Here is a 19,701-nt window from a genome sequence, read left to right on the forward strand (position 1 = left end):
GTGCAGCAAAGCAGTCTGGTCTTGCAGAATTGTCCATCCTGCATCTCTACGCACCCTCTGCCCACAGCGGGACCATCCCATCCAGAGCCAGAGGTCCCAACCTCCTCCTCCCTGCATGGATGAGACGCACACGCATGTTCAGAACAACACACTGCCTTTGACTTGAAGGACCAGCTACGCACGGAAGTTGCAAAATATTATGCCTGTAAATAGTCTGCACCCTGAATGCTTCAGCAAAAGCAACTCTTTCAGAATCCTGCATCTTGAATAGGATTTATGAACAAATATTATTATTTTTATTCTGTGAGCAGACATCAGGGCTTTGGGAAAGGATCGGGGTCGCTGGGTGCTAGATACAAATGCAAAAAAAGACAACGTGTGCCCCGAGGAGCTTACCCTCCGCATGCAAGATGAAGCAAGCCAATCTGACCATAATAAGCAAACAGCACAACAGGCTTCGGATAAGTGAAACAGGGAAAGGAGCCAGCTTGACTTTCCGAGTAGAAGTGAGGTTTGGTATTCATTGTTTACGTGCAGCTTGCCGGCTACCAGTCCTCTTCAGACATCTCACTCCTCTCTCGGGGGCTCTGTGCAGGGGCACAGGGGAAGAGCTCCTGTTTGGAGCTGTGGCACGGTGGGTGACCACAGGCCCCTTGCATGGGAGGCAGGCAGCAATTATTATGTGAGCCTCATGCTATTTAAAAGAAGGAAATTATTTTCTGAGTGGGTTTTTTTTTTTTTTTTTACCATTAGAGTTGGAAACTAATAAAGCCAAAAGCTTTTCAGAAAGGGTGTGAATTCATTTACCTGGCAGGTGAAGCACGCATCCCCAATGATGCACTGAGCAATTCTGATGACTGGCGCTGCCTGGAGACCCCCACGGCGTAGTTGTGTGTGGGCACCTGTATAAATTAAAGGCAGGCCAACCCCAATTTTCTACGATTCAAAGAGCACGTTGCACTGTGCAAGCACTACGTTATTAGGCACTATTACAAGTGAGGTGAATGTGAAGAGCGTGGGGGACTGCAGCTCTGATCCTACACTTGGATCTGAAGGTACAAGCCCTTGTAGCCGCGGTTCTCAACCAGGGGTGCCTGGAGGTCCTTTCAAGGGTGTTGCACAAGGTTATCCCTGCTAACTTTGCGAAGAGGATTCACCAGATAAACCCAGGGATTTCCAATAAGAACCACGGTGTTTAAAAACCTTCGGTCCTGTTTTGGACTTACTGAGTTCTCTGACTGACTCCAGTATTTTTCTGCAATTAAAAAAAAATGAGTGAAAAGCAAGAGCTGGCATTTTCTGTGGGGTGTCTTGAGTCTAACTACTGCCTTACAGGGTGGCATTGCTCTCAGTCAGGCCCTGATTCAGCCCTCAGGGCTGCAAATTCACATGGGAATGCAAGCTGCACCCAGCAGACCATAACCCAGCCCTTGGCTTCCAGCACTTTATCACAGACTCGCAGACAACAACACGGGTGGAAGGGACCTCAGGAGGTCACATCTAGTCCAACCCCTGCTCCAAGCAGGACCAGCCCCAACTACATCAGCCCAGCCAAGACTGTCTAGCTGGGTCTTCAAAACCTCCAAGGATGGAGAGTCCACCACCTCTCTGTGTAACCTTTTCCAGTGCTTCACCACCCTCCTAGTGAGAGTTTTTCCTAATATCCAACCTCAACTTGCCTTGCTGCAGCTTGAGCCCATTGCTCCTTCTTCTGACACCAAACCTTATCCCCAAACCAAACACAGAAGGACCACAAACTCAGACCAGGCTCCTCCAGTGTTGGGACCCAGAGGCCTTCGGGCCCGGGTCTGACCTTTGCGCTCAGCTCAAGCTCCATGCTTAGCTTGAATTGTGCGTGAGACATGCACCAGGTGAAAGGAGCAGATGGGAGAATACTGTGCCTTGCCTGTCTTAGACTCATCATAGCATCATAGGGATGCAACACCAGCGGGTCGGCGAATCTGAGCCCGCTTCAGGACTTCCCCTAGATCTCAGGGGAGAGCTGAGCATGGCATGGTTCCTACCTCAAATCACATTAGGAGACTGCATTTTTTTTGTTCCTACTAGCCAAACTCTGTTTGAGTTTTTGGCCTGCCAATGCTCCAAACAAAGCTAGTTTATGAACAGGCCATGCTCCAATTTCAGGGCAGTGTCACTCTAGTGCCAAAGGCACCGACCCCCAGGCCCGGTTGCTGACTTGCTTTTGGTGCAGACCAAACTGCCTGGGGTGCCACACACCAAACGGGGAGTCGATGACAAATCCAGAGGCAAAGCAGGGAGGAGCAGGCCCAGTGCAGCCCTGAGACTTTTGCTTGCTGTAAAAAGAAAAGAGCCCAGCCCTGTTTCTTTTGACTTCTGCATATTTGGGCTTCTTTTTTCTTTTTTAATGAAATGAGTTGGGCGTTGCTCATTATAAAGCCCTGGTGATCAAAAGCCCACCAACTTAAACGCAGATTGTGTAAAGGGCTGCCTTGCAAACTGTGCTTCAGTAAGGGATGAATGGTGGAAATGGAGCAGAGTGCGATTAAAAGGGAATAAAAGGCATTTTGCTTCTCTTTGTGTCTGTGGAGTCGATGGAGTGGATGGGGGAGAGAGAGAATGGAGTCGATTGTTATCTCGATGCCAGGCAGGAGGACCAGCCTCTGCTTAGGGAAGGTATTATTTTCCAGGCTGCCTTTCCTCCTCCCTTCCTCACGCCCTGTGATCAACATTTATTACACCCCAGAGTTTTCCCCAGCAGAAGGTTTGCTGAGCTCATTAAAATGCAATGAGCACTGATTGGATATAATGAGCACTCGCTGTATTTTAATGCATGCCAGGACTGTCCTGTGGAGCAATGCTCGTTCAGACACTGTGGGGCGAGCTTGAGATCGGAGAGGAGAAGCTGGGGCAATGGCGCTTTGAAAACAGCCATAACGATATGGCTGAATAGCTCCTCCCTCCTCGCTGCAGGGTGGGATACATCCCTAACCTGCCAGGCTGGGGTTATGCTCCAGTTGCTCTTCTTACCCCAACACAGTCTTCACCAACCCTGAGCAAAGATGGTGAGAATCAAAGCACATGCATCTATGCATCTATTCACTGGAGAACCGCACCATTTTGGTTGTTTAAAAATTAACACAGACTGCAGGAGACCTTGGCGGCAAGCCGGCACAAATAGGACTTCCTCCGAGACAGTTCGATGCCGCTCTGCCCTGGGATGCACACTGCTTCCAAAGCAAAAGGTCTTCTTTTGTTCCTCCTTTCCCACAGGTGCAATGGGCTAGAGGTTTTACTGCAACAAGACAATGCCGAGGGCTTTGCACAGGCCTTCTGGAAAGTCCAGTCATCCCGCAAGCATTCAGGGGAGACCAATGGACCGGGTACCCCAAAAGAGAAAAGTCCACACTGACTTCAAACCTGTAACAACACCGTTCCTAACTTGAAGCCACTTGCCCCCCAAAGCTGGAGAGAAGATGAGAAAAAAAGTTTCAAGACAATACCAGCATTTTTTTCCCCTGTGCTCAAGCTATGGGTGGGACAGTCCTGTAAAGACTGGATTTAAGGAAGAGCGGAGATAGTTTGATAAACACAGAGTCCTCCTGTGTTATTACCCAGCACTTGGCACACGAAGCATGGCTTACTGGCTTCAAGTGTCCATAGGATCAGGGCAAAATAGAAGGGGCATCCCAAATGGTGCAAGCTTTTGGACCAGATCCACCTCAAGCAGCCGGGAACTGAACTGGCCCCACAAAGACATTAAACCAAATTGACCTCTTTCCTCCGAGACCGATTCATTCGCTTGGGGGAACATGTGAAGGCTCAGCTTGGGCTGTAATTCCTGGGAGCAAAAATAAAACCTGAAGACAATGTGCCCACAGCAATACATAATTCCCTGGCATTAATGGCTTTGTGTCTTCCCCTAACTACCAGCGTGTCACTGCTGGGACATTAGGTGGATGGGGGTTTAATTTCACAACATGATTCAAAATAACCTCCTTATACCTGGGTAGGTATTTCACAAACCCCATATAAAGCTGCTCCCCTTGCAGGCTTCAGTATTTTTAAGTTTGTGCTGTTATCACCACCGACTGTTTACTGCCTACAAACTTACAGCATAGGGAGGTGAATTAACTAGAAACCCACAAGGATGGAGTTTATGCCCCGGACTGGCACCAACATGGGTTGCACAGAGTATCTGGCACTTTATGGGGAGTCAGGCCTTACCGGACGTGTGACTTGTCCATCAGGCTGAGAAGCAAAGGTTTAAGCGATAGCTTTTGCAGATGAGCTTGTCCCCCAAAAAGCTGCCGAAGAGCTCAGCTGAGCTGGAGAGCTGCAGGGAGCCGGTGGCTCCCTGAAAGATGCCTGGACTTTGGGAGATCGCTTTGCAGACGACTTGTAGGGAGCAGCGCTGCAACACTATGTGCATCTCGGCTGCTATTTCTCTTTAGCACACCACTATCCCAGCATACCCGTTATACAATGAACTATTGCACCGAGCAGTTAAAACTGGAGCTAACCCCATTCAGGTATATAACCAGCCTGGTAAAGCTTTAATCACTCAGATGTGACTGACTCTTCAGTGAGCTACTGATAATAGCTTATTTCTTGCAGATCATTGCTTTAAAATCTCTTGCTCCCAAGGTGCACTTACATTTCCGGAGTATTACTGCTCACCGTATATCTGTCCCAGGACAGCTGTTGGAGACTATGACTTCCATAAGTTCTGACAGCATAACAGTTTGCTGATTGGATGCAGTAAATTACTGATTATTACTCAACCTCCCACAGACTATTAGTGAGATAATATAGGTGAGGGACCTGGACACAGGATGCATTATCCCTAGCGTAACCCGCATCAGCATAACTCACGAGAGTCCCTTGTAAAGGTACCATGGGAAAAATGAGAGGTAAAGCTACACTGGTATAAGTTATATTGGTATAGATGCTGTGGGTCTGCTTCTATCCTGGGCTAGCTGTTTGCTCAATTCAAACAGGCAGTTACTAGTTCCCCACTGCCTAATGACCTCTTCTGGCAGCTACTCCAGAAAAGCCAATTATCTGCCTGCTGCAGGCACTCCTCAAGCCAATGCAGGTGACTTTGGTGTTAAAAAGGTGTGTGCCTTGGCCCTAGGTCTGATCAGGCTCACCAGGAGCTAGGTACCATTTAATATCCTCAAAAAGAGAATTGAAGTGGTGCACGGGGCTTGTGCTGCTGCCCTTGGTCTGGTGGGGGGACCCTGCCTCAGTGTAATCTCTCCCCCATTAAAGATCTTTTTCCACTGGTTTGCAGGGGGAGTTAGACTGGACCCAATGAGGGAGCTCCAATCAGCGAGGAACGGATGCTTACAGTAACGACAGGAGGCACGTTTGCAAACCAAGGCTGAAGATAAGAATATGCTCGGCTAATTTTCACGTAAAGAGCACGCACCGTGCTGCCAGACTCTTGTGATGTTATTGCAACTCTCCCAACCTCAGGTGTGACAAAACCCCCCCGTGATCACGCAACAGCTTTCATTTAAAATGAGAAGGCAAAAGGAGCTTCTTGCCCTTGTGGTCATGGGGGAAGTGATAAAACACACAAGATCTTAGCCCACAAGAGGCTGAAAAGTGATAATGTGCAAAAAAATGTGCAAAAAACAAACCCAAAAGCAATTTCCTAATTTTTGAACGTTATCATTTTTAAAGCCAGTCTTATTTTCTGGGGAACCGATGCATGATTTTTGAACGCCTGGGGCTTATAACACCGCACACAGCCTTGGGAGTCCTCCTCCAGATGAAGGAGATTATACATTTCATGGCCATTAGGGCTGGACGGGACCTTGGCCTTGCGAGATCATCACATCCAGCCCCCAGGAGATGATTGGGTATCTTCATGGCTCGGCCCTGTAACATGCAAGTTTGGGAACTGGAGCACCACGTTCCTCTCAGCTCCAGGGAGGAAATTCCAGTCCCTCTCCCATCATGCAAAGCCTTTCTGGAAACCCCTACTTACGATGGTGAAGTTCATAACCTTGAGAATCCAGATGGTCATGGCCAGGTTCACCAGGATTAAAATCATGAGGAGGAGCACGAAGAAATAGAGACATCTCTTCCTCCAGCCATAAATCCCCACTTTGTAAACCTGCGGTCCTTCCGAGCTCTGCATGGCGCTCCGGTGCGCGTACTGTTCCTGAGGCATCTGAAACAAATGCATGGAGATGAGCATGTACATTAAGCTGCAGGGCAAATCAGATGATGAGAACTGCCTAAGGGCTTGTGTCTATACTTCTCAGAGCGTCCTTTAACTCCAGAAATTACCAGCTGGTCAGTGTCTCTTCCCGCGGCTTCTTTCTGCATTGATTTTCCTAGGGCTTATTTTATATAGTACTAAATCATCACAGTTTATATATATCTCGCTCTTTTACACACACACACACACACACACACACACACACTTACACACACACACACTTACACACATATACATATACTTACACACGCGTACACACACGTACTTATATACACATACATATATTTGCACACACATATATATACATGCACACATACACATGTATACACGTGTGCACACATACACATACATATATGCACACATATATATGCACATATATGCACACACGCATATATATGCGCACACATATACATATACACACACACGCACGCACAGCAGAAGGTTTCCCATGGAGACCATTCTCCAACGACTCTGTTAACAGCTCCAGGTTTTCTGCAAGGCAGGCACTCCAGGGCCCCTAAAAATCCTGAGGGTAAAATTTTGCGTGCGTTTGGTAAAAGAAGTTGAGTTCAGCAGTTTGTTTTGAAGGTGCAGTATGACTTCTCAGAGGCTTTAATTCAAATAAAAGTCTCAAAATTATTCCTTGTGGCTTTGAAGAAAGGGGGGAGGGTAACGGCTCTGAGTTCTTTCTGTCGTTCCACTGAAGAGGCTTAAAATGGAAAGTTCTCCATCTGTACAGCCCAAATCAAATCAGCACATCACCAGTGTGAGATTTACACTGAATCACCGGCACCGAGTACGTGGGGGCCCAAGGGCCCTAGTGCCCCTTGGAAAGAGGACTGTCAGGGCCCAAACCTGAGGAAAATCATGCAATATTTCTATAATATTTTATATTGTAAAAGATGGATTCAGTTATGCTAAGTGTGCTGGATATAAGGTGATGTGTATAGGAATAAATGACTGAGGCTCTGAGCTATTACCAGGGATCCACGTTTTCCATTTCCTGCAGAAAAACACAGATTTTTTCCTTTAACAGAGAAAAACATGGGCCAGCAAGGGGCTTCTTGGGGCTGGGGGCAGTGGGGAGGGCGCTCAAAGACAGGAAGCACCATGCACACATGCACATGGCAGCCAAGCAGCAATGGAGAGCAGCTCCCTGCAAGTAAGTCAATGGGGGCAGAGGGGAGGGGGCACAGGTGATACGCTGCGGGGAGGCACAGGTGACATAGCGGAGAGGAGTGGGAGGGGGGCCAAGGCGATGCGGCAAGTGGAGCACGCGCCCCTAAGATTTCTGTGCCCACAGCAGGGCATAGGACTGCAGCTGGGTTGGACCAGCTCTGGGAAGGAGCTACCTCCGTGGTCCAGCGGACAGTATCAGGTGCAGGAGGGAGCACCGTGCTGCCATGGCCGCCTACCTTTGAATGGGACATGATGTCTCTCATGGTATGTCTACAGGACACAGTGCAGCACCATGCAGGGATACCCCTGGTATCTCTGTGCTGCACCACGTAGTGCTGTGTCAGTGCCCACCAGGCTTTCCCATGCACATGGAAGAAGTGTTGCACAACTACAGCTCTCCCTCCCGTTTCCCTTTGCATGTCTTGCCTCCTAGACAGGAAGGACCCCCCAGGCCACAGGGGCTGTAGGGGTTGCTGCTGCGGGAGGAGCCCCACAACTGTGTTCATGCTTGCGCATGTGTAGGTACACGCAGCTGGCCTTCTCCCCATTGCACCCACATCACAGCTGTTCACAAGCTGAGCCCTGAATAATCCAACTGCAGAGAGAGCACCGTGCACCGCTGCACGTGACCACAGCCCCAAACTTCCCCATTTGTTTTGCAACAGTTTGTGTATTGGGTTTTACCCACTGGGGTGAATATTATTGGATTCATTGTGTTGGGTAACTCATTTCTTGACTTGGAGATTATGGAAGTTATTTTGTAATATCAGGTATTCAATTATTTCTGGCATGTCAATGTTTTAACTATATTTGTAATAATAAAACTGTATATAGTTAAGAGTACACTTGTGGGGCTGTCTCTGTAGGGAAATGGAGGGAGCCACATGTAGGGCGGTGATGTCCCTCCCTCAGCACCCTAGCCTGTCTCCATTTGTCTGGGAGGGCACACCCTCGGTGTACCTGGGTTACAGCTGGATGTTTTCAAGACCCAGGTAGACAAAGCCTCGGCTGGGATGATGGAGTTGGGGCTGGTCCTGCTTGGAGCAGGGGGCTGGACCAGATGCGACTCCTGAGCTCCCTTCCAGCCCTTGTTTTCGATGATTCTGTTTCACTAAAGGGTCTGGTTTCAGCATCCCCAGTCAAATGCTCCCTCTGGCCTTTCTGCATCCCGTTCCACATGTGAGCCAGCCTGGGGGCTGTAATACTGAAAATGAATGACAACTGCATCTCCCGCCCTCCCAAACCACACGCTACGTCTGGCCAATCCAGGAACCAAATGTGGTACCCTGTGCACCACCTGCTTTCAAACAGGCATGGATTTCTGTACCTGTTGCAAGAGCAAACTCCTGCTCAGTTTTTATTCTGTGATCAAACCTCATGCCCACCTGGAGAAAAAGTTTTGCAGACACAAAAAAGATTTCTGTGAGAGCCGGACATAGCCACAGTGACAGCCTGAATCCAAACAAGAGCCTGATTTGGAGAATTTCTCCAATTCAAGGCACATGGTATGCGTACAGTTCTACAATAAGCAGTGACATATCAAGGGAAGCACTGCTCATACCTGGTGAAAGTGTCCCAGTGCTTGGCCTAACATGATTCTGACATAGAATGCTACATATTTTAGACATGGCTATAAAACATGATACTCACATGATCATCGTGTACTACACCACGTAACCATGTATATAAAGCAGCTTTGAACTTGCATTTTTTGTGCACTGCCAGTAATAAAATGATCAGGTCTCCAATTCTCTTAAGGAAAAAGAAATAATGATAGACACAGAGGGCTGAGGTCTGTTAAACAAGCGAGTTCAATGAAAAGCTTTTCAAGGCAGCTCGAAAAGAAGCAAGACACATCTGCTATCAATAATCAGCTTTCCGTGGGAGAGAAAAGCACGTTTGTTATAATTTACATCTGGGCCATTTCTTCTGACTAATACATTAAAAAGAAATCAGCAGAAAATTAAGCACCAGGAGACAGTACTATCTAGAAAGATCCTTTTATTTGTCTCTTTTGGCAGAGGTCTTCCTTTTTAAATGCATAATACAGACTGGAGAGGGAGAATTCAGGAAGAAGAGCTAGAGGAGGGGTGCTGGAAGAGAAAATACTGCTAGGTGTGGCTATCAAACTGCATCAGTGGGCCTAGCACAAGTGGCAAGGATAGGAAAGCAATGTATGCCTTGATCAAGCCATATTTAAAGTGCCCACCATTCCCTAAACTGTGGTATTAGTCCCTTGCAGAATCAGACAGCCATTCCCACATTTATAGCCCTATTTAAAAAAACAACAGAAATGCAGCCACTGCATTTTAAAACTTCCCAGTTTGAACCCATTGAAGCTGACTGAACCCATAAGTAAGTTCTACCTCACCAGCTGTACTCCTCTCAGAGTACTGCACCCTCGATCGAGTGATTCTCAACCGCAGGGTGCCACACAACATCAGCACCATCACGTGTTCAAACACGATTCATGAGATGAACCCAGACCTTTCAAATAGGAATCCCCAGTGTCAAAACAGCTTTGCTTGTTGTGGTCTTTCAGGCTAAGTCAAGACAGTTCAAAAGCCCGAGGCTGAATCGATTCAATCTTCGCAGGTTAGTCTAAACCGCGTAGATTGAACCCGTAAGCAAGCGAACAGACATTCATTTCTGATTCTGGAAATGCAGCCACATGCCTGCAGGGGCCCAGGCCAGAAGCCGGGGGGCGCTAGAGCATGCCTCCTTGCCCGGCTGGAGCAGACAGTTTGGCCAAGCCTACCCTCCTCACCCTGCATGGGGTGGGGGAGGTCTGCAGGGGAGGCTCAAAGCATCCTGGGATGCTGGGGGACTGTGCATTAACTTGACCCTAAAGGGCATCTGGGACAGAAGTTCAATAAACCGATTTAACCTAAATCAGTTCAGTCTGATACTACATCCATCCAGGTTTACTTTAAAGTGGTTTTGGCCACTTTGAAAGCAGTTTATGCATGCTGGACTTCTGTTGCGTTCCAGATGTGAACCAGTTTCCGATCACTTATACAGGTTGATGTATAACTTCTGTCCCTAGCCTCTGAGTTTTCTGCAGCAGAATTGCTCTTTTATATTTTGTCATCAAAAAACGAGGGCAAGCTAACAGCTGGCATTTTCCGAGGAGTGCCTCAAATCTAAACAAGCTGAGAACCTCTGCCCTAGATAATTCATGTACCAGGTGCAGCAAACAGGACTCAATCCAGGTCTCACGCATGCCGCATGGGTCTTTCCGCTGGCTGTGAATCACTCCCTTCATGAGGGAGGTTTTATCTACTCCTCGAAGGCCATGGGGACAGTCATGCTACAACTCCTCCTGGACTCCTCTGCCAGCATCTGGATATGCTTTTCAAAACATCTGCATGGCCCAAGGAGACAGGAAAGCAGACTCGCTGGAGAGGCATCGCACATGAAAAGCAGCAAACAGCCACCAGCTTCCATAATTATCCCACGTCCCAAGACATCCCGGGAATCCCCATCTCGCATCTGCCTTCATCCAGCCCAAAGCAGCAGCTTGCTGATTTTCTCTTCCACGTGGCTTGAGGCTGCAACAGGACGGTCCCCGCTGCACGGGATGAAGGGGTGATGCATTGACAGGGCAGGAGAAGCGCGGGCTTCCCTCGGAAATGCCAGTGTCGGATGATTTCCTGCTGGTCCTCAAGCTTTGCGGGCTCTCCCAGGGCTGTCACTGCGGTGGGTCAGGGGTGGAAGACATTCCTATACAAGAGGGTTTCTCTCCCTTTGCTCCTGGAGTTTGTTGGGAAGGACCTGCTTGCCTATGGACCTTGACGAAACTCGGGGCTAAAAGCATCTCTTCTGCCCCAGCTTGTAGGTGGTGTGCTTGATGAACTGGCATGCTACTCTGGGCTTTACCTCCAAAAAGGGCTGAAATCAAACCCTGCAGAAGCTGGGCTGTTTTGCTTCCATAATTGGGTTGGATTTGCTTGCTGGGAGGGAGGGCAGTGGAGCCGAAGCATGCACTGAAAGGAGCGGGCAGGGTTCGGACCCTCGGCCCTGTCTTAATGCTCATCCCCGACTCACTGCAGGGGTGGTTTGGGGTATGGGGAGGGCTGGGGGTAGGCAGCGTGTTCCCCTTCATGCCCAGTGCCCTGACTCATCTCTGAGCTTGCTTGCACAGAAGTGTGTGTCTGCCCCAAAAGAAGCAGAGACTGGGGCTGCTAATCCGGACTGGTTTCCCGGGCCCGGCGTGACCTAATGGACTGGGCCACCCGTTCCTTGCAAAGTGGGTGAAACACCTCCTGCAACAAGCCATCTACCCCCCAGCCCCCATCTGACCCCTCAGACCCCTTCTCCCCCGGGGTAGTTCCTCCTAATATTGCTTGCTCACCAAGCCTCTACTTTTCTCTCTTTTCTCTTGCTCTAAGAGACCCTTTCATCTCTCCCTTTGCTCCTTCCTCCCTTACGAAAGGCATGCTACACCCCCTGCCCTCCGAAAGGGTGCCCCCCCATATCCATCCTAACCCCAGTCAAACCCCTGGTTGTCCTTAAACCCCCACGCCTGGAAAAGAAGCACGGTCCAGGCAGCAAATGCCAGCTGCGCACCCGTCCGAGGGGGTGAAGCCGCAGGACGGGGTATCCTCCTGGCACACACCCTCGTTTCCAAACCACAGCCCTCCATATCAGAAGTTGCTATCAGTCTCTCAAGCTGCAACCGAGAAGGCAAGAAAGTAAATCTATAAACCCAGCTGCGCTTTCTTCCGAAAAACGAGAAACCTAAATGTTTCGTAGTTATTTAGGGAACAAAGCGCAGAGGAGCTGGAGCGAGGACAGCCGCCGAGTCAAATGCAAGTCTGGGGCTCGAACGTCCCGGCTGTGGCTGTGTTGGGTCTCATGTGCCATACGTGTTCCCTTCTGCTGATATTTTACAGCTACAAAACCATATGCTCGAAAGAACAACAACTGCACAAAAGCTGCAAATCAAAGGCTGCGGTAGAATTAAATCCTGTCTTAAAAATCTTGCTACAGGACTTGATGAACCCGTATCGGAGGTGGGGGGGTATTAAGTAGTACCCCGAAGCAGGTACACAAACCAACTTCGGCCCCATGTAATGGATGTAAATACATTGCTACGCTGCATATTCATTTGTTCCAGCTGCATAAGGCGATGCATAATATTGACTGACTGAAGAGGAGCCACACTACTTTGCTCTCGTTTCTCGGTACACAGCCAAATGCCGTTACCCCTGGAAAGGGTCCTGGGCTGATACACCCACTTCCACAGACAAACGAAGCGGAGAGGGGTTTGAGCAGCAGGTCTGCTGCCAGCTGTAACGTGCCACGGCGAGACTGGATCTGGCTGAACAATTCCCCTTTAAGTCGAGTTAAAGAGAAGCCAGCACCCCACGCTAAGCCAGCTTCTTCGGCAAAAATGCCACTGCACATTATAAACTTCTTCCTCTCTGCAGAAAGCAAACAGCCTCCCCAGCAGCCACGCAGAGGAGCAGCAAAGCAAATCCAGTGCCCGGAGAAAGAAAAATGCGCTCCTTACCTCTTCTGCAAGGGCTGGGTGAAAACCCTCTGCTCCTGGGGCACGCAGGAGGCGGCCGGGAGGGTGCAGGGCTGCCTTCAGAGCAGCACGGGGCCTAGGCTGCGTTCATGAGCTGCCCCTGTCAGATTTTCCAGCAGCCGACTTGCAGCCAAGTCCCTGCCCATGCCTGAAGAATTTCCTGAGCAGCATTCCCGGTCTCTTTCTAACTGCTTTGAAACCACGCTCTGTCTCTACTTCAATAAGGCTCTGTCAGGCCAAGTTGCAGCTACTGGTTTGGCTCCAGAGAGCAATTGAAAACACATGTGTTTTGCCTTAAAGAGCCCCCCACCACTCCCTGCAAGCACGCTCCTGCCCTAAGCCCACGGAGACTACATGGCTTGTATTTGCAGCTAGAAAGCAAGTCATCTCTGCACCAATGCTGAACCCGAGAGGGTATTTCCTTCACCAACTTTCCTCACGGCGCGGATGGCACTGTTGCACCGCTCCCTACTCCCCACGAATATCCCGGGACCTGGGCTGAATGGAGGTGGCAGGCTGTTTGCTGAGCCCCATGAAGCATGGAAATATAGGAGTTAACATTTCCAGTTCACCATCATCCCTGCCCCCCCCCTTACCTTTGCCTCTCCTGAAATTTCAACTACGAGAAAAGAAAGCATATTTTTAGCATCTTGAGGCTCAGTTCAGTGCATCAGAACTGCACCCTAACCTTGTTATACACTCCTGTAGCTGCTTAGACTAAAAATAATACAATTATTTTGGAGTACTTTCACTCCTCTCTGCTCTCAAGCTGTCCTAACCCCAGAAAAAATATTTAAAGCACCTTGCATCTCCTTCCCTCAGTAATGAACATTGCTTTGGTCTTGGCTTAAGGGAGGGGGGAAAACAGACAAACTGCTCTGCCTTTAATAATCAGAAAGGGGCCCAGTTCTTAGTACCTGTAATCATCTCCAGATGACACCACAGGCCGGGATAACGAGCACGTGTTCTGCAGCTGTGGATACCTGGGACCGACTCCTGCCTGAGAAGCGGAGCCGGGGGAGATGGAGAAACATGCATGGATGTCCCCCGATCCACCACAGTTGAGTTCCACCAGAGATGAAACACAGCCGCAGAGTTGTCAAGGTAACAATATAGAAAAGAAACAGTTTAAAGAGAGAGAATTATACCCCCCTGCCATGTGCTATTTCCAAATAATACACGTGGTTTCTCTCCAATCTATTCTTGTCTGCAGAGGCACCTAACCCAGGTGCGTGTTTATAGGAGACAAGCATCACTGGAGGTCAGAAGCAACTTGATTCAAAGTCTGGAGTCAATGGAAAGCCCTTCTATGTTAGCTGTCTTGGGCTTGGACCCGCAGCGAGAACTCACTTATGACTCAAGGGGTACGAGATGTGCCCTTGACATGTTGTGGGTGGAGTCGAGCAAAGCCCTCCCCAGAGTTACATGCGTGAAGGGCTCACACCATGTCATCACCTCACCCTGCTCTGCCAGCACTGGGTCCTGCACCCCTTGGCTTTAGCGGGGTTGCAACATCACTTGCAGCCAGATGACCCCCGTAGGCACTGGGATCCCATGAGAAGGCCGCAGAGCCTGGCCCCTTGTGAGATACGATTTGATCTGGGTCACAATGCCAGGCTGCACACAATGCAACAATCCCGCCGGTGACCACAGCTGAGGGCAGTTCATTTTGCATTTGCACAGCTGGAATTTAAATGAAAGCCCCTTGGATCCAGAATCAGGTGCTGGCATTCGCTCTGGCGAAAGGAGCTCTACAACTGTCTGCCATGGAAACAACACTATCGTTTTTCAGGGCCTCCAGCCAACAGCGAATGAAACCGTCACTGCCTGTGAAACCCTCAGAGCCTCTTCTCATAAACAAATGGAAACGGAGCAATTCGAGTGCAGATTCACATGAGAGAGCTCGCCGGATCTGCAGGAATAGCGGGCACTTGCAAAGTCGACTGTGAGACGCGGCTGCTCCTCACCTTCTGCCCAAGACCTCAGTACCCCCCCAGTGCATGTCTGAGTACGGTGCCATCAGTGGAATGACGCAGTCACTGCGAGTTAAGCACGTTCATACGTGTGTTGCTAGGTCAGGACTTTAGCTAGCGGCCAGGATCTGTGGTGCCAGTGTTCAAGCTATTTATTCCAGGAGGACCCTGTACCTATCGTGTTACTAGTAGTGATCCATTTCAAATCCTAGTGCCAAGTTAATTCCTTACTAAACTGGACATCATCTTTTCCCATTACATTATGTAATTTATAATTATGGAATTTTTTTCTATGAATCAATAGCACGCTGGTAAGCACAGACACGGAGGCTTGATATGTTAATATTGCTTTTTTTTTTCCATTGGTATAATGAGTAGGCCAAGTCTATAAACATTTACATTAAACCTGTCGTGCATCGCACCAACCTCACTGGTACTTAAGGGTGCCTTAATGTAAACTGCATTACTGCCTAACTATTTTGTCAAAACAACTGTTGGAGCAAAGCCATTTTGCCCAAGTTGTATTCATCCTTTCTCATTCATGCATGGTGTTCTGCAGTGTTTTCAGGCATTAATCCTGCAGGTTAAATGCACTTCTTTTTATATTATTGAGACATCATGTTACTGCCAATGCTTCCTAAACTATATGAACTGTGCAAGCATAAACTTGGGTTTATAGTGACATAATTATCTGCCTAACTACTTGTATTTATCAGTGCTGACATGATTATGAGGACTCAAAGAACAATGGAGCCCTTTCGCAATATCAAATATATTTATATACTTTCCATACTCTTGAAGCCAGGGATCAGAATGTGTCAAGGCTGCTGTTTGGTTCAGCAAATCCTTTCTACAAGGCAATTCAAGGGAGCTGTGGCTGCCAACTCTCTGGCAGTGATTTAATCCTGGTTGTTCCCAAGTTATTTTTCTCCGGGAGCAGCCATTTTTATGCTGGGAGAAAAAGCCTGAACGTCTGTACCCTCATGGTTTCTCCTGGGAGAGCAGCAACTCTCCCAGGAGAAACTGAACATCTGTACAAGGCCACTGATATCTCCATATGTTGTTCCCAGTCCTGGATGCGACAGACAAGGCACAAGATATTCATGCCACCTATATTCATGTTGGGTCGTATCATGCTCTATATATAGGGCCATCAATTCCATGGAGGTTGTGATGTCAGTCAGAATATTTGCATATTAAGACATTAAACCCAAGACTTACTAGATCACAGACCACAATAAGGTTACAATGCCATGAAGAGAGGTAACAATCGGCAACTTCTCCTTAAAGATTTTATTTTTTTCTTTAGTTAAGCTTGACCTGTGGTTTGACTCACAGCAGCCTCTGGGAGTAGTTGACAGCAGTTCCTCAAAATGTGCCCTTGATGTATAAATACACATGACTAATTCACCTTAATGGATAATACCTATTTGCATACCAGAAAAAAACCCCACAAGCCTCTCATGTGCACATTTCAGCGAGTGGGATTTCCAGCGCCTCGACACAACAGTTCAAACTCCTTCATGAGAAAGCTGCAAGTCAACAGATGCACAGAAAGCACCTGCACATGTGAGACAGCGCACACACACACACACACCTGGAGTGGAGAAGGAATCAGCATGCAATTTTTAATTTCGAAACGAGATAATTAAGCCATTTCTGGCTTTCTCCTTCCTTGGCATGCTTCTAAGCGTCAGCCCAGAAAACTATTCTGAAATACAAGAACGGGAGGTGGGGAGGGTCGGGGGGGGGTGTCATTTTTTGCACATCTCAAAACCCTTTGCATAAAAATAATCCACCCAATTATTATTACCAGTTTTGGGCTGGTTAAATTTGTTTCAGTTTTGCAGCTATTCGTACTGGATCTATGAATGAACGTAAGAGGGAAGGCAAGACTTAAGCAAACACAGCCTCTTTAAACGTTGAGGCGAAGCAAACACGGAGCTGTCTGGTGAGTTAACTGTTTGGGTCAGGGACAGTAAATGGGCTCTTACAAGGCATCTCAGAGGAATTCAATCATTCAGAGAGGGGAGGGGGATCTTGGATCAGAAAGGCTTGAGTTAAACTGCAGCGAAGTTTTTGCATTGAGACTGACCGACCTCAGATATTTCCAGCGGGAAAAAATAAGCTGCCGCACCTTCAAAAATAGACCTGCTGCTGTATTTTCTTTGGATAAGGCTAACATTGCTGCATTGCCAGAAGTTATAAATACAGCCTGTGATAGGTTGAGATGGGAGGCCTTTTGTTCCCTACAATTTAACAGAAGAAGACGGTACATAAAGGCTTTCACTTGTGAGCTGCTGAACACTGGCCCGATTCTAGCAAGCAAAGCCATTGGTTACGGGCCTAACTTTAAAGCATGCGAACAGCGTCACTGAAACAGGAGATGAATCTGAACAGAAGTCTCGGCCCTGCTATCCCACCCGCAGGCTATTTAGGATTTGCATTTTGCCCTTTGTACCTACCTGGAGTTAGTAGGCAGCAGCCTGACTGTTAAAAAGGGACGGCATAAATAAAGATGGTACTGCAGTATCAAGCATCTGAAAAGCAAGACCAACTGGGCTAGGCGTGCTGAGTTCATCCAGCCGTGTGCGTGGCTTCTGTAACGTGGATTAAATTGAAGTGGCTGCAGGTGAACAGAGCAGGAAGGAGCAAAAATTGAAGCTATAAAGAGATGCCATATTCTGGCTTCGGTAATGCTGACCTCAGCTTTGTTACTGGAGCCCACTGGTTGATAGATGGATCAGAAACAGGCCTCGTCCATGGAGAGGGGAGCATTTGAGATGACAAGGGAAAAACAAACCTGAAAGGTACAAATGGGCCCATCTCTGAACTGAGACCAACTAGCAGATTATCTCCTGGGGGCCAGCCCCGGACCACGAGATCGGCGCCATCCTCCCAGCTGCTCGGTTGACAGAGACGTAGCACCTTGGCACTCGGCCTTTGGAGAATTAGCAGGTCCTGGTGATTACTACACACCTGCTGCTAAATGCCTGGATGTGAGAAAGGCCCCCCGCTGTCAGTCAAGTAGTGAGAAAGCCAATGGAGGAGGCAATACTTTTATTTTTCACTCTCTTCCCATTGAGAGCAGTGGGGGAGGATGCAGATTTGGAGCTGCCTTCACCCGCTGCGATAATGAGTGGAACAACGCTTGACATCACTCGTGCCAACTCGAAATGCTCGGGTTTGAGGGCTTGGTGCTTCCACATGTCAGCAGCTCCTGGGTCCGCGAGTGCCCCGAACTCATTTGCAGCTGAGAGCTGAACTAATCAGCCCAGCGCAACACTCTGCCTCCTGGTTTGCACCAGAGCCGCGCTGGTGCCTGCCCCTCTCAACATCAGGCAATACAATCCAGCCCCACCAACCCCTAGTTTGCAATTAGCCTGACGATTTCCATCATTTGCAGGCTCTTCTCAGAAATAATTTAAGGAGTACAAGGCCAGCAGAACTTATTATTAGGTAAAATGGAAAGCACTCCTTTTCATTTCTCTGGCAATGTGAACGTAATTACCTTGAATCATTCTCAAACTATGCGGGCTGTAATTTTCGAGGCGCTATTACCATTACAGAGTCTTGCTCTGAGAGATGGCCTGGACTAGTCTTCAGATCCAGAAGAGATTTACCAATAATAAGCAAAGTCTTCATTTCCATAGACTGGAGCCACTTTGTTTAACCAGAATGCGTGCACGCACACACAGACACGTCGCTTTATCCCCAGCCCCCTCCTTCCCTCTGAGATGGCCTGGTATAACAACTACAAAAAAAAAAAAGGAAAAAAAAAAGAAATGCTGGAGTTTAATGTTATACAGATGTAAGAGCAAATATGCTGTTGGCAAAGCCAATAATTATGCATCTATTACGGTCTTAATGGTGCCCAAATTTATTACCCTTATCTGCGCAGCCCCGGCCTTTGCTCATTCCGAAATCAGGTTAAATGCACACAGCTGCTCTACAAGCCTCATTCAGACACAGGCTGCCCCGATGACAAAAAATCTTCACCTTGGCCTGCCATAATCATCTTCCAGGGGTGAAAGGTCCAGCTTCCCTGCTGAGTCTGCTGCGATCCCTCTTCAGAGCAGAGATACGTCGTGCTACCTCAACGCGATGCAGGAACAAAGTCAGCTGCTTAGCAGTCTGCAGGTAACGCCGCTGTTCTCCTCTAGACCTCTCCGTTTTTATTCAGTCAAGAATGCAAGCAATGCTTCTTCTGTTTCTTACAATAGCGTCTTTGGCCCGAATAACTCAATGAGCAAATATCCCTCCTGAAGTTTGGCCAAGTTCTGGCTAGGAGGGGGAGAGGCAGAAAGGGAGTAGGAGCAGAGCAGCCGAGTCTCCTGCTCCTAAACCCTTGGGAGAAGAAAAGAAAAGTGCCTCTCCTAAGAAAAAAACTGGGACCTGAGGAGTTCTGCCATTAGGTCTCCAAATTATTCTGATAATAAGGGCAGAAGTTCCCCTCTGCTGCAACCCCAGCTCTCTGAGCAGTCGGCTTCCCATGCAACCCATACAGTCCAATGGGTTGCCAACTGGTTAGAGAGTCGCACCCAGAGGGTGGTGGTGGATGGGTCCTTCTCGACCTGGAAGGACGTGGGAAGTGGGGTCCCACAGGGCTCGGTCCTTGGGCCCACCCTGTTCAACATCTTCATCAGTGATTTGGATGAGGGGGTGCAAAGCACCCTGTTCAAGTTTGCTGATGACACTAAGATGTGGGGGGATGTGGGCACAATAGAGGGGAGCAACAGGCTACAGTTGGACCTAGACAGGTTACAAGGATGGGCGGAGGAGAACAGGATGGGGTTTAACAC

General features: G+C 48.5%; 1 protein-coding gene across 2 annotated transcripts in view; it reads right to left on the reverse strand.

Moving 5' to 3' along the window:
- SGCD (sarcoglycan delta) overlaps nucleotides 1-19,701 on the reverse strand; it is a 297,404-nt gene that overhangs the window by 183,710 nt on the left and 93,993 nt on the right. Inside the window, exons 1-2 of one of the 2 annotated variants that reach the window (XM_019506087.1) lie at nucleotides 12,909-13,360; nucleotides 5,978-6,163 (exon numbers count right to left, since the gene is read on the reverse strand). In XM_019506087.1, the coding sequence (XP_019361632.1) occupies nucleotides 5,978-6,163 (186 nt within the window). In that variant the 5' untranslated portion in view covers nucleotides 12,909-13,360. Of the gene's footprint in view, nucleotides 1-5,977; nucleotides 6,164-12,908; nucleotides 13,361-19,701 lie in introns of those variants that run through there. The other variant, XM_019506088.1, reaches the window with a different exon arrangement.

The sequence above is a fragment of the Gavialis gangeticus genome, unplaced genomic scaffold (genome assembly GCF_001723915.1).
Source record: "Gavialis gangeticus isolate Ggan-Ray unplaced genomic scaffold, GavGan_comp1, whole genome shotgun sequence".
NCBI lineage: Eukaryota > Metazoa > Chordata > Crocodylia > Gavialidae > Gavialis > Gavialis gangeticus.